This window comes from Paramormyrops kingsleyae, chromosome 15 (genome assembly GCF_048594095.1).
Source record: "Paramormyrops kingsleyae isolate MSU_618 chromosome 15, PKINGS_0.4, whole genome shotgun sequence".
Lineage (NCBI taxonomy): Eukaryota > Metazoa > Chordata > Actinopteri > Osteoglossiformes > Mormyridae > Paramormyrops > Paramormyrops kingsleyae.
In genome coordinates this window covers 19,714,292-19,739,899 of record NC_132811.1, presented here as the reverse complement: position 1 = coordinate 19,739,899, position 25,608 = coordinate 19,714,292, and the positions used below count along the sequence as shown (strand labels likewise).

General features: G+C 50.6%; 1 protein-coding gene across 1 annotated transcript; it reads left to right on the top strand.

Annotated features, from left to right (window-relative positions):
• The first annotated feature begins 2,018 nt into the window (after positions 1 to 2,018).
• Positions 2,019 to 25,481, top strand: slco5a1 (solute carrier organic anion transporter family member 5A1). Its single transcript, XM_023794351.2, has 10 exons — positions 2,019 to 2,079; positions 2,554 to 3,973; positions 13,724 to 13,856; positions 14,191 to 14,408; positions 17,130 to 17,294; positions 18,794 to 18,992; positions 19,448 to 19,607; positions 21,346 to 21,587; positions 21,714 to 21,778; positions 22,201 to 25,481. Exons 2-10 carry the CDS (start codon positions 3,019 to 3,021, stop codon positions 22,647 to 22,649), a joined length of 2,586 nt encoding a protein of 861 aa, XP_023650119.1. The 5' UTR covers positions 2,019 to 2,079; positions 2,554 to 3,018; the 3' UTR covers positions 22,650 to 25,481.
• The last annotated feature ends 127 nt before the right edge of the window (positions 25,482 to 25,608 follow it).

Sequence of the window (25,608 nt, the reverse complement as noted above, 5' to 3'; positions counted from 1 at the left end):
CCCTGCCCCCGTGTCCGCCTCATGCGTCTGCGCGTTCTCAGACGCCAAGCCCAATTTCCTTTCTTCTCCAAACTTACCGCACACCATACAAGGCTAAAGCGCTGACAAAGAACGCATCCAGTGACAGCGCCAGGATAACGCGCCACACCTTAAACTTAAAGGATGCCATGCCACTCTTGGCTATTTTAGGATGGATGATCTGTTTGCTGCCAGATAAACCAAACTGCTTTAATTAAACACATCCAAGGTCACCTGTGGGGCCATGATATTTGGAATTATACGTCATTCTGGCAATGCCGTTCTGTAAGCCCTCGGGAACCGGCAGCCTTGCCAAAGATTTCAGCTGTGCCGACCTTTGCTCCGCGCCCCCATTTCACACAGACGTCCCAGAAACACGCAGATGCGTTTCACAGAGCAAACCTGTGGGAAAGTCTTGGGTAAACCATCAAATCAGTTGACAAATACGAAAAGTGGTTTAAACAATCATTCAACCGATAAACACAACTACACACGTTTTCCATTTCTGCAACATGAGCGATTTTCTGTGTTATGGCTCGTGTGCCAAGCAGCCGAAAAGCAAAGATCGCAAAAACTGCTTCGATATTAATGTTGTGCGGCTCACCGGTTAATATGAATATCAGCATAATGCACGGTTTGTCAACATGAGAGGGACCCTGGCCGATGTCGATCCCCGACGAGACCCTGAGCCGCACCGCAGCCTGAGATCCAGTGTCGTCCTGCAGCTATACTGAGAGCTGTGCCTGGATGGCCGCCAGCCTCACAGCTGTTTGTCCTGACGTCTGCACCGCTATCACGGAGATATTTAAAAACATTTAATCTGCTCAGCATCTCCTGAACTGTAAACATGACATCAACAACAAATGAAATCGGTGTAAATATATAACTCGGTATATTTGAGACAGCACAGAAAAATCAATAATGCTTCCGGCTGAAATGCCTTATTTAAAAATACCAGAATATGCATATTTTGGCGCATTTTAAGTATTATTTATCAGACTAGCTATTCTGTCATATGGGAAATGCAGTTGTAGCAGTAGGGTAATCGAATTTGGAGTAATTGTGTTTTTTCTAATGAGAAGGGAAGTAGCCGCCTCTCGTAAATAGGTGTCCCAGTCAGCTGGCTGTTATTTTAAACCCGCACATGTGCGTCATTCTCCGAAGCCCGCAGTCACTGCTACTCCTCATGTCTGAGAATGACAGCTGCTTAAACGTTACAAAGTTTCCGATATATAAAATATATCTGACAATAACGGGGAAATCTATAGACGTGGCTTAAGATTACTAAATTCAGTACGATCAAGAAATCAAGAGAGTGGGCAACAGATATGGGAAGGGAAAACGTCCGCCTCCTGAAGCCCACTTAAATGCATCATTAAAAGGCATTTTAAAAGGCTCTTAAGAGCTCACTACAATCATATGAGGAGACATGAGCAAAATGTTTTTGCTAAGAACATAGAGACCTTTCAGGGATACTGGCTTCCTAAAAGATTCCCAGCATGTCTGGATGTAAGTGTTTAACATGCAGGGTAAACGAATTAAGTAACCTCATTTATTTCTCATTTATCCATCAATTTTCCAGTGGTACAGCACATTCAGTGCGACGGGGCCTGAAGCCTGCTTTCTAATTTATGTCCGCTCATTTTGATCTCTTAGCGTCGAGTGTTTGCTCAGATTTCCCAGCTTTCTCCCAGTGGTCAAGCCTGGGGTCCCGGGGTCTCGACTGATACCTTACACGTGATGGGGCTGACATGCAGGGTGCTGGGCACCTTGGATGTTGTAGTCGGAGGTGATCGAAGCAACGCTGTCAGGGCGGAAAGGCATACCGCTCCTGCCGGGGATTATGCTTATCGTGCCGCAGGAACCAGTTTCCTTTTGCTTTAAGGAAACCTTTGGAACTGTCTCCATATCGCGCCGTCAGCGTAGTGCCGAGGTCGCCGATATCAGACTACACTGCCCACGATGCTCAGCGCACCGTGGGCCGCCCCTCCGTTAACCATCCGCAGTCTCATTCACTCCGAGCCGCCGGGTCGGCACCAGCACAGCCTGTCGCTCATCTCTGTGAGTATATGGTGCTTCATTCAAGGATTTATTGAACGGCGGGTAGCGATCTTTAGCGTGCAGCGCATCTATTTTCACATCGAAAGCCCACATTTCACTCGCTGCATGATTGTCGGCTCTTTATTCTCCTTGAAACGCACGAGTCTCCGGCCAAGCCGGGACCGGTATGGCTGGTGGGGGAAGTCGCTGATTATCCGCGACCCTCGTCGCTGATGTACTGCATGTATTTGGCGTTAATTTTTGAGCGTGTCATATCAATGCCGGGGTGAGTTTTTGAAACCAACCCCCCCGTATGTGATATTAACGGGACCCTCCGCCGGCTGGGCAGCTTTGCACTGGGCTCTCGCCAGCCAGTTCATGCATAGAGGACGATGCACCGCGGCGGTGTTTTTCAATGCATGTGATATCGGTTTAAATCGAAAAAACAGTGTTTTTCTACACAAAAAAAATAATTGCGTTGCGTTTCTGCTTCAGGGTCCGGCTCCGCCGTCGGGACGAGATCAAGCGGACGGACTGCGTTTTGGAGGACATGCGGTGACAAGTGACAAAGAGCCCGCAGAGCAAGGCTTTGTGTGTACAGACATTGTGTGCATGCCCATGTAAGACCACCATTGCTGTGCGCGAGCGAAGGGGCATATCGGAGATAAGGACGAAAAATAGCATGATGCGGTATACGATTGTTTATTATCATTTGGAAGAGGAAGGATAAGAGGAACCCACACAGGGCAGATGAGAGAGAGAGCAAGAGAGAGAGAGAGGAAAAGGACTTCAAGCAGCAATGCAGATAAATCATGCTGGCTGAAGGGGCCCCTCAAGCCTTTCATGTTGTGTTCTGCTTCTTCTGGCCATCGGAGTGAGCCGCTGGCGACATGCACCGTTAGCTAGCTGCCGTGTCCGTGTGCGCTTGGTCCTCACACAGTTACGCGTTTAACCTTCAGCATGGTCTTGTCCGACAGCGACGGCTCAGGGAGTGATCTGTCTGAGGCTGGGCAGCAGCTGCAGCCGCAGGGCCAGTTCGCCGACCCGGCCTCTTACTTCAAATCCAAAAGTTTGCCGATCCTGCATGGTTCCTGTCCGGCGGAAGTGGACTCCCTGGAGCCGAGGCTGGTCAGTACGATGCAGGCGTCCGTGAACCTGGAGCCGGGCTTGGCGCTGGACGACAGTTTGCGGAAAATCGACCTGAGCTGCCCGGAGTCCTCGGCGAGGACGGACTTGTCCCCGTCCACGTCGAGCGTGGTGGGTCTGAGCAGCTCCATGAAGACCGAGGGTGCCACCACAAAGAGCAGAGCGCTAAGGTTCCCCCTGCGCAGACTGATGTACCTTCCCGCCAGGAAATACGTGGGCATAATCCTGGCCGACTCCCGCTGCTTCCTGTTCTGCATGTGCTACCTGACGTTCATCCAGTCGCTGATGGTGTCGGGCTACCTAAGCAGCGTCATCACCACCATCGAGAAGCGCTACAGCCTGCGCAGCTCCGAGTCCGGCCTGCTGGTCAGCTGCTTCGACATCGGCAGCCTGCTGGTCGTCGTCTTCATCAGCTACTTTGGGGGCCGCGGGCAGCGGCCGCGCTGGCTGGCGGTGGGCGGGGTCTTCATCGCCGTTGGCGCTGGGCTCTTCTCGCTGCCCCACTTTATCTCTCCTCCATACCAGATCCAGGAGGTGAACTCCTCCACGGCCAATGAGGGGCTCTGTCTCAATGGCAACAGCAGCAGGCGTGACCTCCTCGAGGCGTCCTCATGCCCCCGGGACCAGGAGGGCAATGACCACTCGCTGTACGTGGCGCTCTTCATCTGCGCTCAGATACTGGTGGGCATGGGCTCCACGCCCATCTATACCCTGGGACCGACCTACCTGGACGACAACGTCAAGAAGGAGAACGCATCCCTTTATCTAGGTGAGGTGACGTCGCGCTTGTGGCTGTCGGACCGAGTTCCTCTCAAAATTTACCCAAAACACAAAGTCATTGAGTATTGGGAATTTTAGGTGGTCTGTTCTCAATGCCGTGATCTTCTCAGTGAGAGCGCTGTAGATGTTGGTTGTTGGCCTGCTGCAGTAGTGTGTCTCTGGATCTTTAACCTTTTACTCACAACAGGACAGCACCCCCTACTGTGCTTATATGGTATCCTCAGTTCACTGTGTACAAAGAGGCATGTGGGAATCGTGTTAGCTGATTAGAAATGAAGGATCCTGTCTTGTTCGTTCCACCAGGGAGTGGAGGGGTGGGAAGGGGGGCTGTTTACAAAGTTGTGTATTTACCTGTGCTTGTCAAAAGTGACCGTTTGTACTCGCTATGTTTGTGACTTCTCGCAACGGTCTACAGTAGATATCCACCATCTACCCATTGTCTACTGAGAAGCTCTTAGATGGTTTATTCTAAATGCATTAGGACAGTGTTTCTTCACCCAGCAACCCTCAACCAGCCAATCAGGAACGCCGAACACCTGGTACAGGTGTGCTGGGAGTTGGGAGGGAGCAGAAATTAAACCTCTGGGGCTGAGAAACACTGGTTTAGGCTTTCATCTGAAGAGCTGGGAATGTCTTTGCTAGTTTATAATGCAAAAAAGCCTCTTTGTATAGTTGAGCATTTACTGAGACAATGCAGATTAAGTATCTTTCACACATCCTGGTGTAACCAGCTGCTTTTCTGCTTCTTAACTGCTAATAGTCCTATATGTGAATCAGAGACACTGTATGCAGGGAAGGACCATGTCTGTGATATGTTTATGCTGTGAATCAGGGACACTGTACATGGGGAGTGACCGTCACTGTGTTACCGTTACTCTGTGAGTCAGGGACACTGTATGCAGGGACAGACCGTGTCTGTGATATGTTTATGCTGTAAATGAGGGCCACTGTATGCAGGGAAGGACCAGGTCTGTGATATGTTTATGCTGTGAGTCAGGGACAGTCTATGCAGGAATGGACCATAGATGTATTGGTGCTCACCCCCTGTGTGCTAGTTAAACAAAGACAGACCTACGAGGACCCCCGATTGGAAGGACACCGATCTGTGACCGTCACTGAGACCATGCGTCCGTGACAGCAGTCCATGGGTCATTTCCTGCATGGTGTGCTTGGTTGCTTGTTTGTTTATTTATAGCTGTGGACTGCATTTTCATGGTGACAGTGTTCTGTGTTAAGTATGACCCCCCCCCCCCATCCAACACATACAAACATCCTAACAGACTCCTCCCCTGCCGAAATGAGTGCAATATAGTCAGATAGGAAGGGTCCAGCACTCTGTGACGGTCTTGGTGGGGAAAGAGTTTTCAATAGTGATGCTCCGATTGATCGGCCACCGATCATGATCGGCCGATATTGGCTAAAAATAGCTTGATCGGCGAACCCCAAAAGCGCAGATCAAAAAAGCCGACCACTTGACGTTTCCCCTGCCATTCTGTGATCGGCAGTGATCGGCAATCGGCAGATCATGATCTTGGTGATCGGCCCCAAAAATGCTGATCGGAGCATCTCTAGTTTTCAATGTCATAGTTTGAGTTTCCCTCTCCTGCCCTCTTCTTCCCTGTGTTGTCCTGTCCTGTCCAGTGCTGTCCTGCCCTTTCCTATGCTTTCCTGTGCTATACTGTCCTACACTGCACTGTTCTTTCCTGTCCTGTCCTGTCCTGTCCTGTGCTGTCCTGTTTTGTGCTGCCCTGTGCTGTCTTACCCTGTGCTGTGCTATCCTGTTCTGTGCTGCCCTGTGCTGTCTTACCCTGTGCGGTTCTGTGCTGTCCTGTCTTGTGCTGCCCTGTGCTGCCTTACCCTGTGCTGAGCCTCAGCAGAATAACACATTGGATGTATGAATTCAGGGCCAGTCTGCTTTGTATTTCTGTGCACTGAGTAATACGGTACATTATTTGCTCTCACCTGCCCCTGGCATCATGTCTAATTGATTACCTGTAATGACATGAACACAATGCTGTCACATTCCTTGATTTTTTGCTCACTGTCCTATATTCCGGTTTCTTCTTGGTCATCTCGCTCTTTTCCCGCACGTAGTATGGTCACTGTTTCTGTGGTGACTGCATGTGACTGCATCGTCCTCTCTGCAGTATAAATATGTCACCTGAGGTCGGAGCCACACGGCTCTGTTCCGGAGTCAGTCTGACGACAAATGTAGCCGTGAGGTCAAAATCAGATGTAATCTGACATGAGAGCTTCTCAATGTGGTGGACAGGAGGGTTGTGCAGATGCATCCTGACCTGCAGGGCCTGCGGTTGTTAGTGTGGAGAACTAGTTTGTTCTCCACTGACACAAACTGCTTCGGTTCAGCCTGGTTGGTCTGGAGATCACTCTGCCGAACCTCGAATTTGAACTGGCGACCTTCTGATTACAGACACGGCAATCTGACCTGCTAGGCCATTAAATGTGCTTATCTGTCAGCCTGTGCTTCATGGCATGAAGCGTTTGTGAGCGTGTTGCGTGTGGATAGCCGGAATCCGAGCTCCTGCTTTTCCCTTCATTCAGTTTAGAAAGGAACTGCTGGTGGTGGACTTCTGTGTGTGATGGGATGTGAGTGTGATGTGAGTGTGTGTATAAGTGTGTGTGTGAGTGTGTGTGAGTGTGAGCATGTGTGTGTTCCCATGTTCTCACTGTGGGGAATCCCCGAATCCCACATCTATTTTTACACGGTGCCCCTCACAGTCTCCCTGGGTAACGTGTTGCTGGGTTGCCGCCTGCCTTGGTTTTTTCTGTGTTGCTTTACTTATTTACCTGGCTGGGCTTGTGAACCTTACAGGTGGCGCCCCCTGTTGTCGGTGGGCGCATGTAAAAAGGCGTTGGGGGCTGTCACTAAGCTACGCACATCCCACAGTGAGTGGTTAGTGCATGAGGGACGTAACAGTGCAGGCTAACCACGGGATGCCGTGGTCGCCGGGTAACGCAGCTCCTATCCCATAATGCTTACACACTTCCCCCTTCCCTCTCATCCAATTCCCCGTGATTGGTCTGCACCTGATTGGCTGGATCTTGGTTTGGGAATCATTCTGTGGGTCAGCGCCTTGAAATGTGATTGGTCCCCAATTCTGTCTGTTAATGATATCATCTGACATGGCAGAATTGGTATGTGCTCCACTCCTCCCACCTCCTGGCTTGCCCCCCCCCCCCCCCCCCCCCCTCCACAACCACTACCCTGGCCAGTCGCTCGCTCCCTGTGTGCAAGCAGCCACTCTGGGAGGGGGTGTTTTTTCTGCTTCTTCGTTTGGGCCTCGGAGTCTCACGGCTGGCTGATCCCGACAGGCACAACATGGAAATGCTGAGGCGGATTTAGGGATCAGCGTTTCTTGCTTGGGAAGGTCACCCGAGTTGATGTGGTGCTGCCACAGTGTGGGATTAGCGGGGGCCCAGTTTGGGGGGGGTGGGGTCATTCAGTTAGAGGGCTGGGCCGCACCATAGGTTTCTCAGAACAAAGTCTCCCCACGGCAGTTCGATTCACACTCCCATTGCATGGGAGCTGCTCTGCCAGATGGCCTCAGTGAGGGCCCCGGGCCCCGGGCCCCGGGCCCCTGTCCTCCATCCTGGATCACGGCAAATGCATCTGGCCCGGTGGTGTTAAGCGCCGCAGGGCCGGACCTGATGGGCACATACTAGACGACTGCCTGGGGTCCTTGGCCTTGTTTCGGACCCACTGAGTCTGCATGTGCAGCCCTGAGTGACATTTTTGGTATTACAGAGGCTTAAGTCCTGGATTTAGCATAGGGTTCACTGTTATTTCATTCAATTCAGTTTATTTTTATATAGCGCCTTTCACAACACAGTCACCCCAAGGCACTCTGTCCATTAATGTTATGCCTGTTAATACAAAAGGTCAGTTATATAAGGTCAGTTTTGCAGGCTCTAGCTGCCTTGTAAATTGATCCTGGCTTATATGTTTTCTTTCTCCCTGCTGAGTGATGTGTGTGGCGGCGCCGTTGGAAACGTGGTCGGGATGTCACAGGACGCCTTGATGAAGGACCTTGGCTTCTGGGAGCCTGAGCTCTGCAGGGCGGGGCGCTGAGGACCTCGGGAGCTGACGGGTGTGTGTGAGCTCACACTGCAGTCGGCAGCGTCTTGCTGCTTCAGCAGACGGATCAGGTGGATCAGTGCGCTTTTGGATTTGATCCGTCTCTCTGAGTTATGGGATGGTAGGGATGAATCTGTGTGGGTTGGACCTGGAGGACCTGGCTGTCTCTCCTGAGCTGGGTTTACCCTGAGCCTAAGAAAATAAGCTCCTAATGAAAACCGATGGATGAAAGGAAGGGTAACAAATGGATTGTGAGCCTTTTCCTGTCTGAGCTGTGTGGTGAAGCTGCAGGGAAATCTTTAGCTCTTGCCTGCAGCTGTGCTTTTGATGGATGAGCTGGACCCACTGGCCGAAAGGTTGCAGTTTCGAGTCCCAGTGGCATGCATTGACGGCGCCTCCTACTGGTTGAGGTGCAGGAGTTAGTTACAGGGGGATTTGTATATTCTTTGCCAGATCAATTTATAATGGAATTGCAGCACTTAGCCTGTAAGCAGACCGATTGCATGGTCACGTGGATCTCCTTCCCAGCAAGAGTCGTGGGGGGGGGGGGGTCATGGGTCATGGAGTGCTTTTCAGTTGATCAGCTGTGAGATAAAGGAATAAAAAAGGCGGCGGATCCAAAACAGAAGCGGTCACCTTAGCGACGTGGGGAGATGAGGCTGAGGTTTCAGTACCAGTGACCCCCCCCCCCCCCTCCCCGCACATGGGCTCCATGGGTCCGTTTCTTGGCGTCTGCTGAATTCTCGTGGCGACACCAATAACGTCACCATACACACCAGGACGGCTTTGCCTGGCGGTAAAGCCAGGAAGTGTACAGCCACTGATCTCCGTAATGTTGCCAGACAAATGTATCCTCCGGTGTCTGTTCCCAGTTCATCTGCTCCTTAATGTGTCTATGAAAGCGTTTATTCCCAGCCAGCGTATTTATCACTAGTACTACTGCTCCCTGGTTCCTGCTCTAGTACTCTGTGAGGAAGTGATGTTCTGTTCTGTTCTGTTGATGTGGGGTTCTGTCCATTTGGTTTGAGGGTGCTTTTCCACCATACCCGGTACCGTAATTTTGGTGCATCAGAAAAAGAACCGGAAATATCGTACTTCAGGGAATTGGTTTTCCACTGGCATAAAAACTGATACCGTCGCCAAATGACATCACAACACCAGGCGGGGTATTTTGGACTGAATGTGAAAAATGGCTGCAGTATATTATAAGGCTGGACAATGTGCAGTATTTCAACAGAGGTTCTGTTGATTTGTGGCCGTTTGCTCTGAGACACTGGTGGAGCTATGTGGAGGTTCTCTTGATGTGGGGCTCTGTCCTTTTTTTGAGAACCCAGCAATGCTCTGTGGAGGTTCTGTTGATGTGGGGACATGTCTGTTTGCTCTGAGAGCTCAGCAGGATAATGTGGAGGTACTGTTCACATGGAGTTCATCATTGATTCACTAGGCAGTTGTGTTTTAATCTGACTCGCAGAATCGCAGGTTCCCATTGTGTAATGAGACCTTTTCAGATTTAGCCTTTGCTTTTGTTTGCTAGTCTACAAGCTCAGAAGCAAGACTCTTCTTTCTCAATCATCCAGTTTCCCCTTCGCTGTGTCGTTAAGCCCAAGATGGTAATTTACCGTCACACCGCACCGTGCATTTATCCTGACGTTCCAGCTCTGCAATCAAGCGGTCATGGTCATGTCCAGCCACGGCGACTCACATATGGGACACCTCCTCTGTGGGGACACCCTGGAACTCTGCATCACACGGAGTGACCTTTGAAGGTGCTTTACACTGGGATGATGCAGGGGTTGTGTGCTGATGGCACCACGCCGGGGGATGCTGGGGCTTCAGAATGTCCTACAGCATCAGCAGGTATAGGACCAAGCGGTCAATCCCAGGATGCATGCCGTTTCCTCTCCCGCTTCCCACTAACTGGATTGATCCAACCACCGTCCTTCATCGCTGGCGGCCACATGCTACCTGTCATGGCCCATCTGTCACACAGAGTGAAGCGCTGGCTTCGAGCACGTCCTTCTAATAAAGCACACAGAACTTCCCGTTCTGGTACTGCACTTTTCTGGATGGTACGGGAGCCCGGGTCTGCTAAACACAGACAGCTACGCCGGGCCCCTGCCATACCCACGAGGGTCTTGGATGGGGAGACCCCCTGATGCCTTCCTGGTCCACATCATGGATTGGTGCAGGATTTAGGGCTCCTGTCCGCAACTAGGACCCTGAGTGATGGGCGAGCAGCAGGAAAAGATTTCAAAGGTGTCGGCTACTGCCCAGAGATGCCCTAGCGCTCTGGATTGGCCGTACCCCACCTTATATTACATTTGGAGAACGTACTTATTTATGTAATTATACAGGCAGCTCTGGGCGTGAAACACCGATCATCCAGACTGGCTGCATCTGGGGTGTCAGGTTGGGGGTGTCACATCTCCCAGAATAAGGGTGGACTTTCCTCTGTTTTGGTGCCTGCCCCTTCTCGTACGTCATCTACACCTGTGGGTGCAAGGGGTGCCGTGAAACTTAGCCTCACTTTGATTTTATGCTACATGTCATACATGTCTTGTGACCGGTGCTTTTTGCACGTGCCACAGAAGGCAGTAGAGAGCGCATCAAAGAGGGGGTGAACAGAGATAGTGAAGACGCGCTTTCAGCCCGTAACACAGCAGAGCGGAAGAGGACACGCAGCTAGGCTCAAAGAGGCTCAGTCGAGCGGTGTGCGAACACACCATCGCGAAAGGCCGGGTCCCTCACCGGTGTCGGCTTAATTGGCTTTTTGGCTGTGAGGGTGTTTACAGCTTCCTCTGGTAAACAAAAGCGCTTCAGTTATATTTGGATTTGGATGCCTTCTTTCTGTCCTGTCATTTCATTAATTAGAAATATGACAGTTCCGTTTATGGAAACAGATCACTATGGATCTCTGTCAATCTTGTGAAATAGCGGCTTGTCTGGGCGTAGCAGAGGTATGAGTGCACAGGGCGTTAAATGACTCCCCGTTTGCTAGAGACTTCAGGTATGTGCACAAGGGTTAAATATATATATATATATATAAATAAATATAAAATACTAGGGATGTCACTCAATTATATCAATAATGAAGCAATCTGCCAATTAATCTGATGATTAATCAAGTAATCGCCACGCACACTCAGGGTGAACATGCAAACTCCACACACAGAGAGCAGCGGCGACATTAATATCCATCCTCTGGGCTCGCACAATGTGCCGTGTTAGTATTGACGGGCTGTTTCATACACATGCGATAGCTAAGCAAATTAAGTCAAAGTGACGATAAAAACAGGCTTGGCTACTCTCAGAGGTTAAATTGCAACTTGGCGTTATTGGATGAGTCCGTTACACCTCAATGTCTTCTTTTAAGATATTTCGGTTGTCATGTGATGGTATGTTAGTTCGGTGTTGCAATACTGACAGACGACTGCATTTTCATTCACTTTTCATGTGAAGTGCTTCCAGAGAACTGATGCTTTCACTCTTTATTTAGAACCTCATCCGCTATACGGGTCTTCCTTCTGCTATATCGCTGAGTAATCCCGAAGGAAAATTTTAATCGATAATCGAATCTAATTGAGTAATCATGACAGTTCTACAAAATACTTAACAGATTTACATAACTCCCCAGTGTCGGAATCCTTTTAAGTGAAATACTGCCACACATCCGACTGTTAGTGTAGATTCAGGCATTTTCACCATGCTTAAGGTAGCTATTAGCTAACTGTAGGCGTCTGCTGACATCAGAGCAAGTGTAATGTTAACTAGTGATGGCATGTGAGGTGCAGTGATGCTTCCGTTGCCTGAACACCAGAGGGCAAGTATTTCAATCAGTCAGACATTTAAGTGGCATCCAAAATCTGTGTCGCAATCCGGTCCATAGATACGGTCTAAGATTAACCTCGTAGAGTTACTGCAGTGGGATGGGGTTTCCTGGAGGACATCCTCAGAGCGTTGGGGGGCAGGTAGGAGAATAGGAGGGCTGCTGCAAACGAAGCAGCATCCCCCTCCCCCCCCACCTTGTAAATCAGCTCCTGGCCACACCCCTCCCCCACTGCAAAGGAGCCTGTGATGGGGAAGGGGGTGTAGGAAGGTTATGATCTTGCTGTGCCTCATTGTTCCGTATCTGATGATTTGTGCGGTTCGGTGTAGTGTTGGGTCGCCTGTGTGAATCCCCCCCGCCCCAGATCACACCCTATACCCAAACCCTGACGCATCAAGGGTGTTAGGGGTTGTAGGTACCCCGAGTCCCTGTTGGTTGGTGGGGGCTTTCCCCATGGAACCAATAGTGCTCTCATGTGACCCCATTTAAGGTCTGATTGGGTGAGGGAGTGAATGTGGAGCCACATGGGGGGGGGGGTCAGCGTGAGCCAATCATCCCTGATGGTGATCAGCCAGGCATGGGGTGAAGACCAACCCCTGGCGTGACCCTGAGGGTGCAGCTGGCTCGTTGCGGGATGGGGGTCTGTCTTTATGCCTGAATGAATTCAGTAAATGTTCCTCTCAGGGTAATGAAACATAGCTTCACCTTGCAGTGTTTCGGGGGGGGGGGGATCTTTAACCCTAACAGGCTCATCTTCTCAGACAGTGGGTAGCTTCTGTTCGTGGCTTATGAAAACACACACACATCATGCTGGGTGTCTGTGAAAAGGCCTCGTAGCATGATAAAGTGCCGGATGCTTTCATGAGTCTGGGGACTGTCGCATGCCAATGGTGTCATTGTCACGCGTGGTGAGGTATCACGGCTCCCGTAGAGAGGTCCAGCACGACGCTCTGAGCCGACCTTGGCAGTCAGGGATTCCATGCTTCATTTGATTGGACAAAAAGAGGACAGTATGGGATCTGGCCAGAGGAAGAGGAGGAGGAAGGTCACCAGGCAGGACCACCTTCATCCTGGCGGCAGTTTACATTTGGGGGCAGCGTGTAGCCCAGCTCGTGATGGTGCTGTGCCTAAGATCAGAAGGTCACTAGCTTCAAATCCTGGGTTGGTGAAGTGATACTGAGGGGCCCATGATTGCACCAGGGACTGTCTGAACCTGCTTTCTCAAATATGTACGCCGCTTTGGCTAAAAGAGTCCACTAAATAAATTAAATGTAAATTTGTGTATTGAGCCAATTGGAGCAGACTGTAAGTGTGAGGCCACATGATGAAAACTAAAGGGTTCTGGAAGCTTCTGTGTGTCACCCCAGAGAAATTACCTCAATAAAACACCAATAAAAGCACAAGCAGCCAACGTGAAGGTGTGATGGAGTCACCACAAAGGTCCAGTTCATTGAGCTTATCCCACTGCTCTGACTGGCCTGACTGGATTTCCACCAGGGATTCGCTCTAGGTTTTGGGTCCATATGGACCTGCAGACCAGTATCCCCATCACAGCCATTACACCACTCTCAGCTGCTCTGGTTGCAAGGGTGGGCACACATTCAATAGCTTGACCCTCCCCAAGACTGGGAAAATGTCAATAACTAATCTTTTTGCTGTTTAACACCCTCCACAGAGTCCTGTGTCCCATCCTTCATCTTAGTGCAGACTTGTAGTACTTGTGTAGTTAAACTAGAGGTGCTATAGTATCAGGTTTCTACCTCAATATTTAAAAAATGAAAGTAGGATTCCTTACTGACCGGTTCTGCTTTTTCCAGCAATCATGTATGTCATGGGAGCACTGGGCCCAGCCGTGGGCTACCTGCTGGGAGGGGTTCTGATCGGATTCTACGTGGATCCGAAAACCATCGTGACCATCGATCAGAGCGACCCGCGTTTCGTGGGGAACTGGTAAGCTTCAAGCGAGGGGGTGTTTGCTTGTGGTGTTTGGATGATGCATGGTGTCTGCAGATTTCATTTGTCCCCTGAATTAGAGGTCAAAATCATCTGTATGACATGCTGTGAGCTTTCTGGCGTGTGTGTGTGTGCGTGCGTGTGTGTGTGCGTGCGTGCGTGCGTGCGTGTGTGTGTGTGTGTGTGTGTGTGTGTGTGTGTGTGTGTGTGTGTGCGTTTGTCAGGGTGCTGCATAAAGATGTCAGCCTTGGTTAGACAGGCCTTCTGGTATCTCTGGTATCACTGCTCTTGGGTTTGACATGCTGTGTGTGTCTCTCTCTGTGCCACACAGGTGGAGCGGCTTCCTGCTCTGCGCCATCGCCATGCTCCTCGTCATCTTCCCCATGTTCACCTTCCCCAAAAAGCTTCCTCCACGCCTCAAGAGGAAGAAGAAGAAGAAAAAGTTGGCCACCGACGACGTCTCCAGCGATGAGGACATCATGAAGGAGAAGTCGGGTAGCAAAGGCCAGACCGTCACCTCCTCCATGGGTTTTGGGAAGGATATCAAAGGTACTTCGCCCCCTGCTGGCTCCTGCGAGCTTCCCACGTCAATCCCGCCATGCTTGGTCGTGAATGAATGTGTGAGCTGTATCTTTACCATGGACCTGGTGAGCTTTTCATCTCTGCTAGTTTGTCACCTTGTGTGGAGCATTCAGCCCAGTAGATTTTGTCCTCCATTCCTCATATTGTAGACAGCAGGTTCCTGGTGCTAGTCTCAATGACCTTCATTGGGTTTCTCATGATTGCTTAGTGGCCTTCATTAAGGGATGACATGGAGCAACTATAAGCTGTGAAGAACCGCTGGTGCAATGTTCAGGCTCACCACGCCGCCATTAATCGATATTTTATAGACGTTATGTTGAAGACATCTCTGAACAGCATCCATGAGTGTGAAATATGAGGTCCTTAACCTGTCATGTTTCACTGGTCTCCTGCAGCTCCAGGAAAGACTCTGTCTCACGGTTGTGTATGGCACCGGACTCACAGAAATAAATCTTTTGAAGCTTTGACGGTCAGCAGGAAGGTGAAATCTCTTTGCCCTTAAGGAACCTGATCCTGTAACCAAGGACCTGCAGTCCCAGAAGGAGAACCGCTTGTGTACCGTCGAGATGTGTACTCAACCAGTTTTCTGAACCACCTATTCCTGTTATCGATTTTGGCTTCAACACCTTTTAGGAGCTTCTATTCTTAGAACCTCAAACCTTCTAAAAGGTCCTATTTTTAGTACCTTCAAAACCTTTTAGAAGGTTCTAATGTTTCAACTTTCAAATTATGCCCCTCCATCCTGATGCTAAATCAAATTTAAGAGTGTGAAATGTGGCCTAAGAAAATCGTTCCACAATGTTTTCTAAATCACTCTTGACAAATGATGTGTTTGTTACAGTATACACTGCATTGACCGGATGCATTTTACAGAAAGATGCTACGTTTTTTTTTTTTTTGTTTGTTTTGACAAGTAAAGTGTCCTCAAAGTTTGAAGCAGATTTACATTGAAGGGGTTTTGCTCTGCCTGGGGCCCTAGGGGGGGCACAGCCTGACACCCTCAGCTGGTGCTGGTCCATCCATTAGGATCCAGTTCCAGTCAACCCATTTGGCAGCCGCCTAGGGCACCGTCTTCTGAGGGGGCGCAGACTTAGCCAGCTGTTTTCACTTTGTGTTATACAGGGGGCGCTGGCAGGAAAGCTTGTCTGGGGGCAATACTACCTTGAGCTTCCCTGAGGAGTAAAGGCACCTCCGGGTTAGATAGACAGTGGACCTCAGCCATGGAGTAACTCGTCATTTCTTCATTATGGTTGTATTTCACTTATTTTTCACAGGATTTAAAAGCTTTTGTCATTCATAACAAGATTAGAAAATCCAATAAGCAGTTAACAGTCTGACACTGTCAGGATCAATTCGGTTAAATTCCTCTAACCATGTTTCCCTCGTTCTTGGCGATAGAACATTCTGTCTCCAGAATGTCCAGAATGATTTGATCTGCCTGGATTGCTTTAAGAACCCAGTCCAGCTAACCGGGTAATAGTGCATGAGGCAGTAAATCCTGCAGTCTGTCTGAGCAGAGCTGGGCAGCTTTACTTGCCCCCACCCCCTGTGCTGTTGGGTTCTTTCAGTCGTCACCGAAGCAATGTTGTGGAACCTCAAGACGCTGACGTAAAGATGCAAGGTTATCAAGTCTGAGCAAGACTGCGGGCCTCAGCTGAAGCTTAACTTAATTCAGCAGATATTTGCCCTGGTCATCATATGAACAGATCAGAAGATTAGCAGTGATGTGACATAATCATCTCCAGAATGATAAAAGTACAGCACGTCTCTTTACGGAGACATGTTAATGGCAAAAATGACCTTCGACTGGAGCTACGGCAGCAAGCAGACTGCTGTCCCTGGGCGTGTCAGCCCCCCCGTTCATCTGCACTCATCAGATTGTGGCTGTTACAAACTCCTTTGGATATATGTCAGGTCTGAAAGGTTCACCGTGTGTCCCTGCAGCCAGGGCAAGGGTCTCAGAGGTCCCGGGGAGGTGTTTAAGTTTGCCTTAGTGAGCTGTTTCACTCTGTGCTCCTCACCAGAAGGGTTTTGGGTCAAATCCCAGGTGGGCAACACTGACGCACCAAAATGACCTCGATCACTCCTGAACATGCTGTAGAGATGAATGATGGGTAAAATATACCTTTCCGTCACCTTGAATAACAGTGCAGGGCAGGGATTCGCTCAGCGTAATAATTAACCTGCCCCTCCCTCCAATCTGGAGACATCTCAGAGGATTGATATTGTATCCCTCATGTTGTGTGTCTGATTACAAAGGCTGGTGGCTCAGTGAATGGAGGGGTTTTATGTTACTGTCATCATCTACAGTAACACGCTAACAAACGTCCCGATTCGCTGTTAAACACGGCATATTTCCTAGCTGCGTGTGCAGGACGACACCGATGCAAATCGGAGGTGTTACTGGTTCAGGAAGCTCAATGCCATGCTTGGTGTTACCAGGAAGGACCACATAAAGGGAAAGATTTAACTGCAGATGGACCTTCCTGCGGTACGAGTCCTCCTCATTAAACGGGCCGCCTGCTGTGAAATGAACCGCTGAATGAATCTGGTCCCGCAGTCGTAAGTCAAAGCAAGGTCCTGATGCTGCTCTGGACGGCTGCCCTCAGGATGCGGCTCTGTAGCCCCAGGGCCTGGCACGGCCTGGGGTGTCAGCAGCCTCCTGACCCCCTGCCCCCCTCCCCGCAGACCTCCCCCGGGCCGCTGTCCGGATCCTGAGCAACATGACATTCCTGTTCGTCAGCCTGTCCTACACGGCGGAGAGCGCCATCGTCACTGCATTTATCACCTTCATCCCCAAGTTCATTGAGTCCCAGTTCGGGATTCCAGCGTCCAATGCCAGCATCTACACAGGTGAGGGCTGTGTGTGTGTGTGTGCGTGTGTGTGTGTGTGTGTGTGTGTGTGTGTGTGTGTGTGTGTGTGTGTGCGTGTGCGTGTGCGTGTGCGTGTGCGTGTGCGTGTGCGTGTGCGTGCGCGTGCGCGTGTGTGTGTGTTTGTGATATGCAATTTTAAATCCTGGTTTAATCCTGGTTCTGCTGGCAGGAAGCTATACTGAGAGACAGGCTGCTTCCAAGCTCAAAATTTCTAAGACAGAAGGAGACATGCCAGAGATGGCCGTCGATGCCAGAGATGGCCGTCGACTTATTCCGCAGTGCCTCATAAATCGGAGGATAACCTCAAATGACCTTCATAAGGAATGGGAAACATTAAGTGGTGTGAAGTGCACTGATAGCATGGTTAGGTCTGCTAGGACTCCTAGAAGACCATAAAGACCTATAAAACTAGGGAGAATCCATTCATCAATGAGAAGCAGGGAAGAGCCAGGCTGCAGTTTGCAAAAAAACAGGAACATACCCATAAACTGAGAAATGAGTGAAACTGAAACTTTTGCTGTCCTCTGGGCGTGCCCTATCAGGCTGTCCACTGGGCATGTCCACTGGGCTTGTCCACTGGACATGTCCACTGGGCTTGTCCACTGGGCTTGTCCACTGGACATGTCCACTGGGCTTGTCCACTGGACATGTCCACTGGGCTTGTCCACTGGACATGTCCACTGGGCTTGTCCACTGGACATGTCCACTGGGCTTGTCCACTGGACATGTCCACTGGGCTTGTCCACTGGACATGTCCACTGGGCTTGTCCACTGGACATGTCCACTGGGCTTGTCCACTGGACATGTCCACTGGGCTTGTCCACTGGACATGTCCACTGGACATGTCCTCAGGGAGTCCCAGCAGTGAGCAGTGTCCTGGGGACTGATCAGGTTAATGCCTGTCATAAACACGCCTCTTTCCTGAGACTGGTATGGTTTTTGCCAGTCCCAGCCTACTGTGTTGTGTGGGCTGGGCTCAGGCTACCAGGCCCCCCCCCCCCCATCATCTCCTACCTTTTTTTTGAGGTGTTCTAGCTGCCCGCCATCTTTTTGCGTCAATACCTGTCTCTCATTACGATCTCTCTCAGTGGGGAGGTCGATTTATAGCACCGGCCCTCCAGGGGGCAGTTCCTGCACTTCTCTGCTGGGGCTCACCCAGTTCCCAGTTTCCACAGAGCCCATCACTGTACCCTTCAGGCTGATAACCCAGTTTGTAAGCCACCTGTGCAGTGTCAGGCAGACCCACAGTGCATGCTGTCAATACTCTTAGGTTAAATTTGGCAGGTAATGATGGACATGGGATTTTGTGTCCCTCTGATCAACAGATACTTTCCATGCTCCTGGAATAATGCCGGTTTAATGGGTTACTTGAATGAATTCTGTGATACAGATTCTCCTTAAAGTCCACTGTGCTGCGATTCTCTCTTGGCTCCCAGATTCCTCATATGGTAACCCTGTCGTCGTCTTCCTTCTCTCAGGTGTGATCATTGTGCCCAGCGCTGGGGTGGGAATTGTCCTGGGGGGTTACATCATCAAGAAGCTGAAGCTGGGTGCCCGCGAGTCTGCCAAGCTGGCCATGATTTGCAGTGGGGTCTCACTGCTCTGCTTCTCCACACTTTTCATCGTGGGCTGTGAGAGCATCAACCTTGGAGGCATCAACATCCCATACACCACAGGGTAAGGCCCACCTCCTGCATCAACATCCCCTACACCACAGGGAAAGGCCCACCTCCTGCATCAACATCCCCTACACCACAGGGTAAGGCCTGCCTCCCACATCAACATCCACTACACCATAGGATAAGGCCCACCTCCTGCATCAACATCCCCTACACCACAGGGTGAGGCCTGCCTCCCACATCAACATCCACTACACCATAGGGTAAGGTCCACCTACAAAAGAACCTCCTGGTTCCAACTCCTGGTTCTGCTTGCCTCCATGGTATCAGATCTATACATTCACATTTTCTTTTAGCCATTCTCTTCTAGGGTCATTTAACACCAATTCAACCAGTTTTTTTTCCCAAAAGAAAACAATCTTTGATCCAAAACCAGTGGGAGACTTGCCCCGGTGGGGGGTGGAGTGCTGTGTGTGTACTTCACTGTCACTTCACTGTGACTGTCCCCTACAGGCCCACACTCACCCTGACCCACCGGAACCTGACTGGCAGCTGCAATGTGAATTGTGGCTGCAGGATCCACGAGTATGCCCCCGTCTGTGGATCTGACGGCATCACCTACTTCAACCCCTGTCTGGCGGGCTGTGGCAGTGTGGGCAACGACAGCACCGGGGTGAGGTTAACTGCCAGCGTGTGCCACTGTGTTTAGGGACTCCAGCTGTATTCTGCTGCTTCAAAGGCCACACTGCTATGGCACGCATAAATGAAGGTTCGTGGTAAACAGCTGCTTCCCAGGGCTCAGCACACATCAATCTGAGATAGGAAGTAGCCAATGTGGCCAGTGTGATATAGGAAGTAGACAATATTGGCAGACGTGTAGGAAGGTAAGTAGCAACACTGAGAGGAAAGGCTGACACAGGGAAGATGTGTTCTTCAGGGACACCTTTCTGTATCAGGCTAGGATACAGAACAAAGCAGCAGAAACATTTTATGTGGTGGGACAGACAATCCAAACCTGCTCTTTGCATTCCTTCGCATTCCTGAATTAAGCCTGGAGTCCATAGCTGAATGCAGCCGCAGTGCGAGGGATAAGTCTCCTAACACCACAGCAAGAGTTCAAGGCAAAAGTGTCACTGTCAAGGCTAGAGTGTGGGGGAAAAGTCTCTTGCCGTCAAGGCTGGAGTGTGGGGGAAGAGTCTCTTGCCGTCAAGGCCGGAGTGCGGGGGAAGAGTCTCTTGCCGTCAAGGCCGGAGTGCGGGGGAAGAGTCTATTGCCGTCAAGGCCGTAGTGCGGGGGAAGAGTCTCTTGCTGTCAAGGCTGGAGTGCGGGGGAAGAGTCTCTTATAGTCAAGGCCAGAGTGCGGGGGAAGAGTCTCTTGCCGTCAAAGCCGGAGTGCGGGGGAAGAGTCTCTTGCCGTCAAGGCTGGAGTGCGGGGGAAGAGTCTCTTACAGTCAAGGCCGGAGTGTGGGGGAAGAGTCTGTTGCCGTCAAGGCTGGAGTGTGGGGGAAGAGTCTCTTACCGTCAAGGCCGGAGTGCGGGGGAAGAGTCTCTTGCCGTCAAGGCTGGAGTGCGGGGGAAGAGTCTCTTGCCGTCAAGGCTGGAGTGCGGGGGAAGAGTCTCTTGCCGTCAAGGCTGGAGTGCGGGGGAAGAGTCTTACAGTCAAAGCCGGAGTGCGGGAGAAGAGTCTCTTGCCGTCAAGGCCGGAGTGCAGGGGAAGAGTCTCTTGCCGTCAAGGCCGGAGTACAGGGGAAGAGTCTCTTACAGTCAAGGCCAGAGTGCGGGGGAAGAGTCTCTTGCCGTCAAAGCCGGAGTGCGGGGGAAGAGTCTCTTACAGTCAAGGCCAGAGTGTGGGGGAAGAGTCTGTTGCCATCAAGGCCGGAGTGCGGGGGAAGAGTCTCTTACAGTCAAGGCCGGAGTGCGGGGGAAGAGTCTCTTGCCGTCAAGGCCGGAGTGCGGGGGAAGAGTCTCTTGCCGTCAAGGCTGGAGTGCGGGGGAAGAGTCTCTTACAGTCAAGCCCGGAGTGCGGGGGAAGAGTCTCTTGCCGTCAAGGCTGGAGTGCGGGGAAAGAGTCTCTTACAGTCAAGCCCGGAGTGCGGGGGAAGAGTCTCTTGCCGTCAAGGCTGGAGTGCGGGGGAAGAGTCTCTTACAGTCAAGCCCGGAGTGCGGGGGAAGAGTCTCTTACCGCTAAGGCTGGGGGACTACGGAAAAGTTTCCTACTGCCATAGCTGGAATGCAAAGGAAAAGTCCACCACTGCAATGGCCAAAATGTGTGTTGTATATGACCTCATTTATTTGTTATTATTTTTGTTGTTATTTTCAGAGAGCGACTGGTAGGTGGCTCTCCATTGAACAACAGGTGAGGTTCCTGTCTGAATGTCAGTTTCACCGCATGCCTCTCTTTCTAACCCCAGATCAGGAACTACACGGACTGTGCCTGTGTCCAGAGCCGGCAAGTCATCACTCCTCCTGGAGGGGGACAGGGCAACCAGCTCCAGCTCGTCATCGTCAAGACCTACCTGAACGAGAACGGCCATGCTGTGTTGGGCAAATGCGACCGCACCTGCAGCACACTCATCCCCTTCCTCATCTTCCTCTTCATCGTCACGCTCATCACTGCCTGTGCCCAGCCCTCTGCCATCATTGTGACCCTTAGGTAGGAGAGCTGCACTAAAGTTCAAAGTGAGAAGAGATGCTAAATATGTTTTTAAGAACAGCTCACACAGAACAGCCCATGCAGAGGGATCATAAACACATACTGTCTTTCCCGGACTCTCTCCAGGTCCGTAGAGGAACAGGAACGACCTTTTGCGCTTGGAATGCAGTTTGTTCTTCTCCGAACACTTGGTAAGTTCAGCAAACAATCTAAAAGAAGGGCAGATGATAAAATGGAACCATCTGGTGTTTGATTTGGGAGGTGCCCTGCAAAAGCCCCTGTTAAAAGCAGGGTGTTGGAATAGCAGACTTTCAGTGATTGCAGATCTCAAAAGAGCCATGTTAGCTTGTTCTCTTTTGCAGCCTTCATGCTGGACTGTTTGTAATTACTTGCTAACCATAGTCACAGGCAGGGCTCCTTTAAAAATAAAAGTAAAAAAGTCTCAGAAATGTGTAAATATTTTTCACTGTGCCAGTGGTCTGCAGAAATGTTTCTACAACATTTCTGAAGCATTGTCAAAAGAATTCTATGCCTTCAAGATGTTTGGACCACATATTGTAATGCAGGGTAGAGTTGATCTCTGAAGCGTGACCTCTGACTCTGCCCTCTGCAGCATACATTCCCACGCCCATCTACTTCGGCGCCGTCATCGATACCACCTGCATGTTGTGGCAGCAGGATTGTGGCATCCACGGCTCTTGCTGGGAGTATGACGTCACCGCCTTCCGCTTTGTTTACTTTGGTCTGGCCGCCAGTCTTAAGTTTGTGGGCTTCATCTTCATCTTCCTCACGTGGTACTCCATCAAGTGCAAGGAGGACCGGCTGGAGCGCTGGCAGCAGAACGCTGCCCCTCTGGGCACGGTCAGCGAGCTCATCTGCCATGCTGGGGGCCAGAAGAGCCACGCGCGGACTCGCTCCTGTCCCGTCTTCACACCCCGCGCCGAACCCCCCGGCCTGCCCTCCCTCAACCGTGGGCCCAGCAGCCAAAGCTGCCCTGGCAATGCCCTCAAAGCAATAAGCCCGCCTGTCTGCTCACCTGAGGCCACTGCTGCACGCGTCTGAGGCGAGGCCCCCCCTCGCTCCACAGCCATGCCGGACACGTGCCTTCCTGCCCCACGCTTTGCCCGCCCCTTTGGCTTATGCGTGGTCTGTCCCCTCCCCAAACCCCACCGATTGCTGGAGGCCTGGTTTCCTTGCTACACGGTGCACCCCCCACTTGTGTGTTCAGGGAGCCCAGCGGTGCGTCCCCCCCCGCCCCCCCCGAACAAGCCCTCACACATTTACCCTCTACAGCACGTGCAGAACATAATCCGTATGAAGTGTTCCGATCCACCATGGTGCTATGTGAGGGAGTCTTACCTGGATATATAGAATAGACCTGTTTAATTAAGATGCCGCATATAAGCTGTTTGGTGAGCACAACGGAATTGTGTACTATGCAAGCCCTCCCAGCTCTCGTGCCACTCATGGAAGGCCGTTGTCTGTGTCTCTTTGACAGCTTACCTATTGTTTGCATCGAATGATGTTCGCAAACCTCACTGTTTAAATGTTCTGCCTCTGTGGCGTTCTGTTTTTTCCCTCCTCGGTCCGTCCCACTCCCCCCGCCCCCCCTTTGTCTCTCCCTCTTCCCTTTTTGGTTCATCCCTTTTTTCTCCTTGTCCATCCCTCTTCCCTTCCTGTGCCTTCCTCTTCCGTCGTTGGTCAGTCCCTCTTTCCTCCTGGTCCTCTCCTCTTTCCTCTTAGTCCTCTCCTTTGCTGCAGCTTTTTATAGTTTCTTTTTGCTCTTGTCCCTCCAGCACCGTACTGTAACTGGGACAAGGGAAATCCCCAAAGCTCTCCTTCAGGGCACTGAGCTGAGCCTGCTCACTTCCTGTGGTCCTGCCAGCCACGACGTGTACATGGGCTCACAGTCACTGACTTCAGTAAAAAGGAGGGGGGAGGGCCTGACAAGCATATGGCTCAAGTGGCACAAAGGGTCTCCCAGCATGGTGTGGCTCCCCCTGTAGGTGGCTCAGCCCATTCCCCATGATGATAGTGTTAGCTGCCTGTATGCCAATGCAGTGTTAGAAGCATCTTAGCTATGGCCGATGCCCCCATGGGCGGGCAGCCTCTACACCGGTCGTAGTGCCCTCGTCCCTGCAGGGAAGGCATTGTTTCCTCCGCCTCTGCCCATGACCTTTGCAAGATCAGCCAGCAAAGAGCAGAACACGGCTGATTCCTGCTTTAGGCCCGGTGCTCACAGCCTACCCTCAACAGCGCCCCTTGGTGGCGCAATGTCACATATATGATACAGCCTGGCCACAACTGAGGAGCCTGTAAGCCACTGGTTTGGCAGGGAGGATGGGAGACCCAGAGGATGAGTTTGTGCTTAACGTTAGCCCCAGAAGAATGGCTTCCGACTTGCGCTCTTTCGATCACCGGATGTACGGTAGGCTTCCGTCTTAATCAGTTAAGATTTTAACCAGTAGTGCAGTAAGCATGCATGTAACTACTGTATGTCCGGAATAATCAATAACAAAACAGCAGTATGTAACCTCAAAGCAAATGGCAGAGCCTGTGTGCTTGACAGCTGAGATCCCCTGCTGGTCAGAATGGGTATGACATACAGTGGCGACATGATAAGGACAGTGGGTGAGGAACGGAATGGAGAGGGAGGAGATTTCTCTGTGGATGTTCTTGTGTATGTATGGTGCAAAGAAAACAATGAAGGATCTGCAACAACAAATTCCATTTCTTTCTGTTCATGGCATTTAAAGGATATGATGAAATTACCAAAGTAAAAAAAAAAAAAAAAAACGTCTTAACTGCAGTCCAGCATATTAGCGGCGTTAAACAGGGATCTCCTGTGCCCACCCTCTTCCTCTGGGGGGCGCTATCGTGGGATGAGGAGGTCTGCATTACTCTGTGAATGAACTACTGGCCTGCAGATGGTCAGCACTGTGCCGACGCATCGTCCATCCATATCTCCGGAAATATATCAGGACAGCTGGAGTGTAATTTCCAGTGGTGTGAGGCTCAAGGCATCATGTACGTGTTTTAAAATACTTAATTCCAACAGCATATAATTGTCGCTGATAGATGAGTCACGGTGTCGTTATTCATTTGCGTTTACTAAACAGTAGTTGTGAGATCAGTGTTTTGTTTTTTTTTTAAGATGACAGCTGCAGATTCTGACTTGCAGTCAATTTGAAAATGGAATGATGCAAAGAGCAGAATCCTTAGTGCTTTCCCCCAACAGGCATGTCATACCCCGGTAGAGAATAATGTAAATATTTCAAGTGGCCGAACTGAACATTTTGTGATATACAATGTGAAAGCCTGAATATGCATTCAAGGTGACCACCTCGGTGCGAGTCGACTGTACAGTACGACTGTTTGCTGTCGGCTCAGATGCAGGCTGGCTGAAATTCTCACCCTGTCCCTACCCGCCATGGTCTTCTGGAAATGCTCTTACTGACCATGCCGTTTGCCACACTGCTCCAAGCCATTCAGAGTGATGGTTTTTCTCACAACCAGCTTGAAAGGAGCTGAAGGAGAGGTCAGGATTTGGGTCAGTATGCTTGCACTAATTATTTTGTTTTAGGGCGGGGGGGGGGGGGGGGGTGCTTGATGACAAATCTGGGCATTTTGCAACCTCATACCTCCTCACGCTGTTACAAAAGGTGTTTGTAACAGAAGCATCTTGTCATGCCACTGGTGTGTGGGGGTTACAGCTTGGGGGGGGGGGGGGGGCAACTTTTTTCTTCATTTATATCAATATCGTCATTTATTTCAGGAACCCCGTATTTTAAAAGGAAAAAAAAATGTTCAGGAAGCTAAATCAATACAGTATTTGTGAACATTTTGGTTTGCAAATACCTTGAATACTTTGTCAATAAAAATGGTAAAAATGTATGGATGCCTGTTTCACGTATGATGTTTAAGCTGTTCTGCAAAGACTTACCTGGAAAATCAAACTGTGAAAAGGACAGACTGTCTTATTCCAGGTGTGTGTGTGTATGGGTGGGTGTGTGGGGCCACT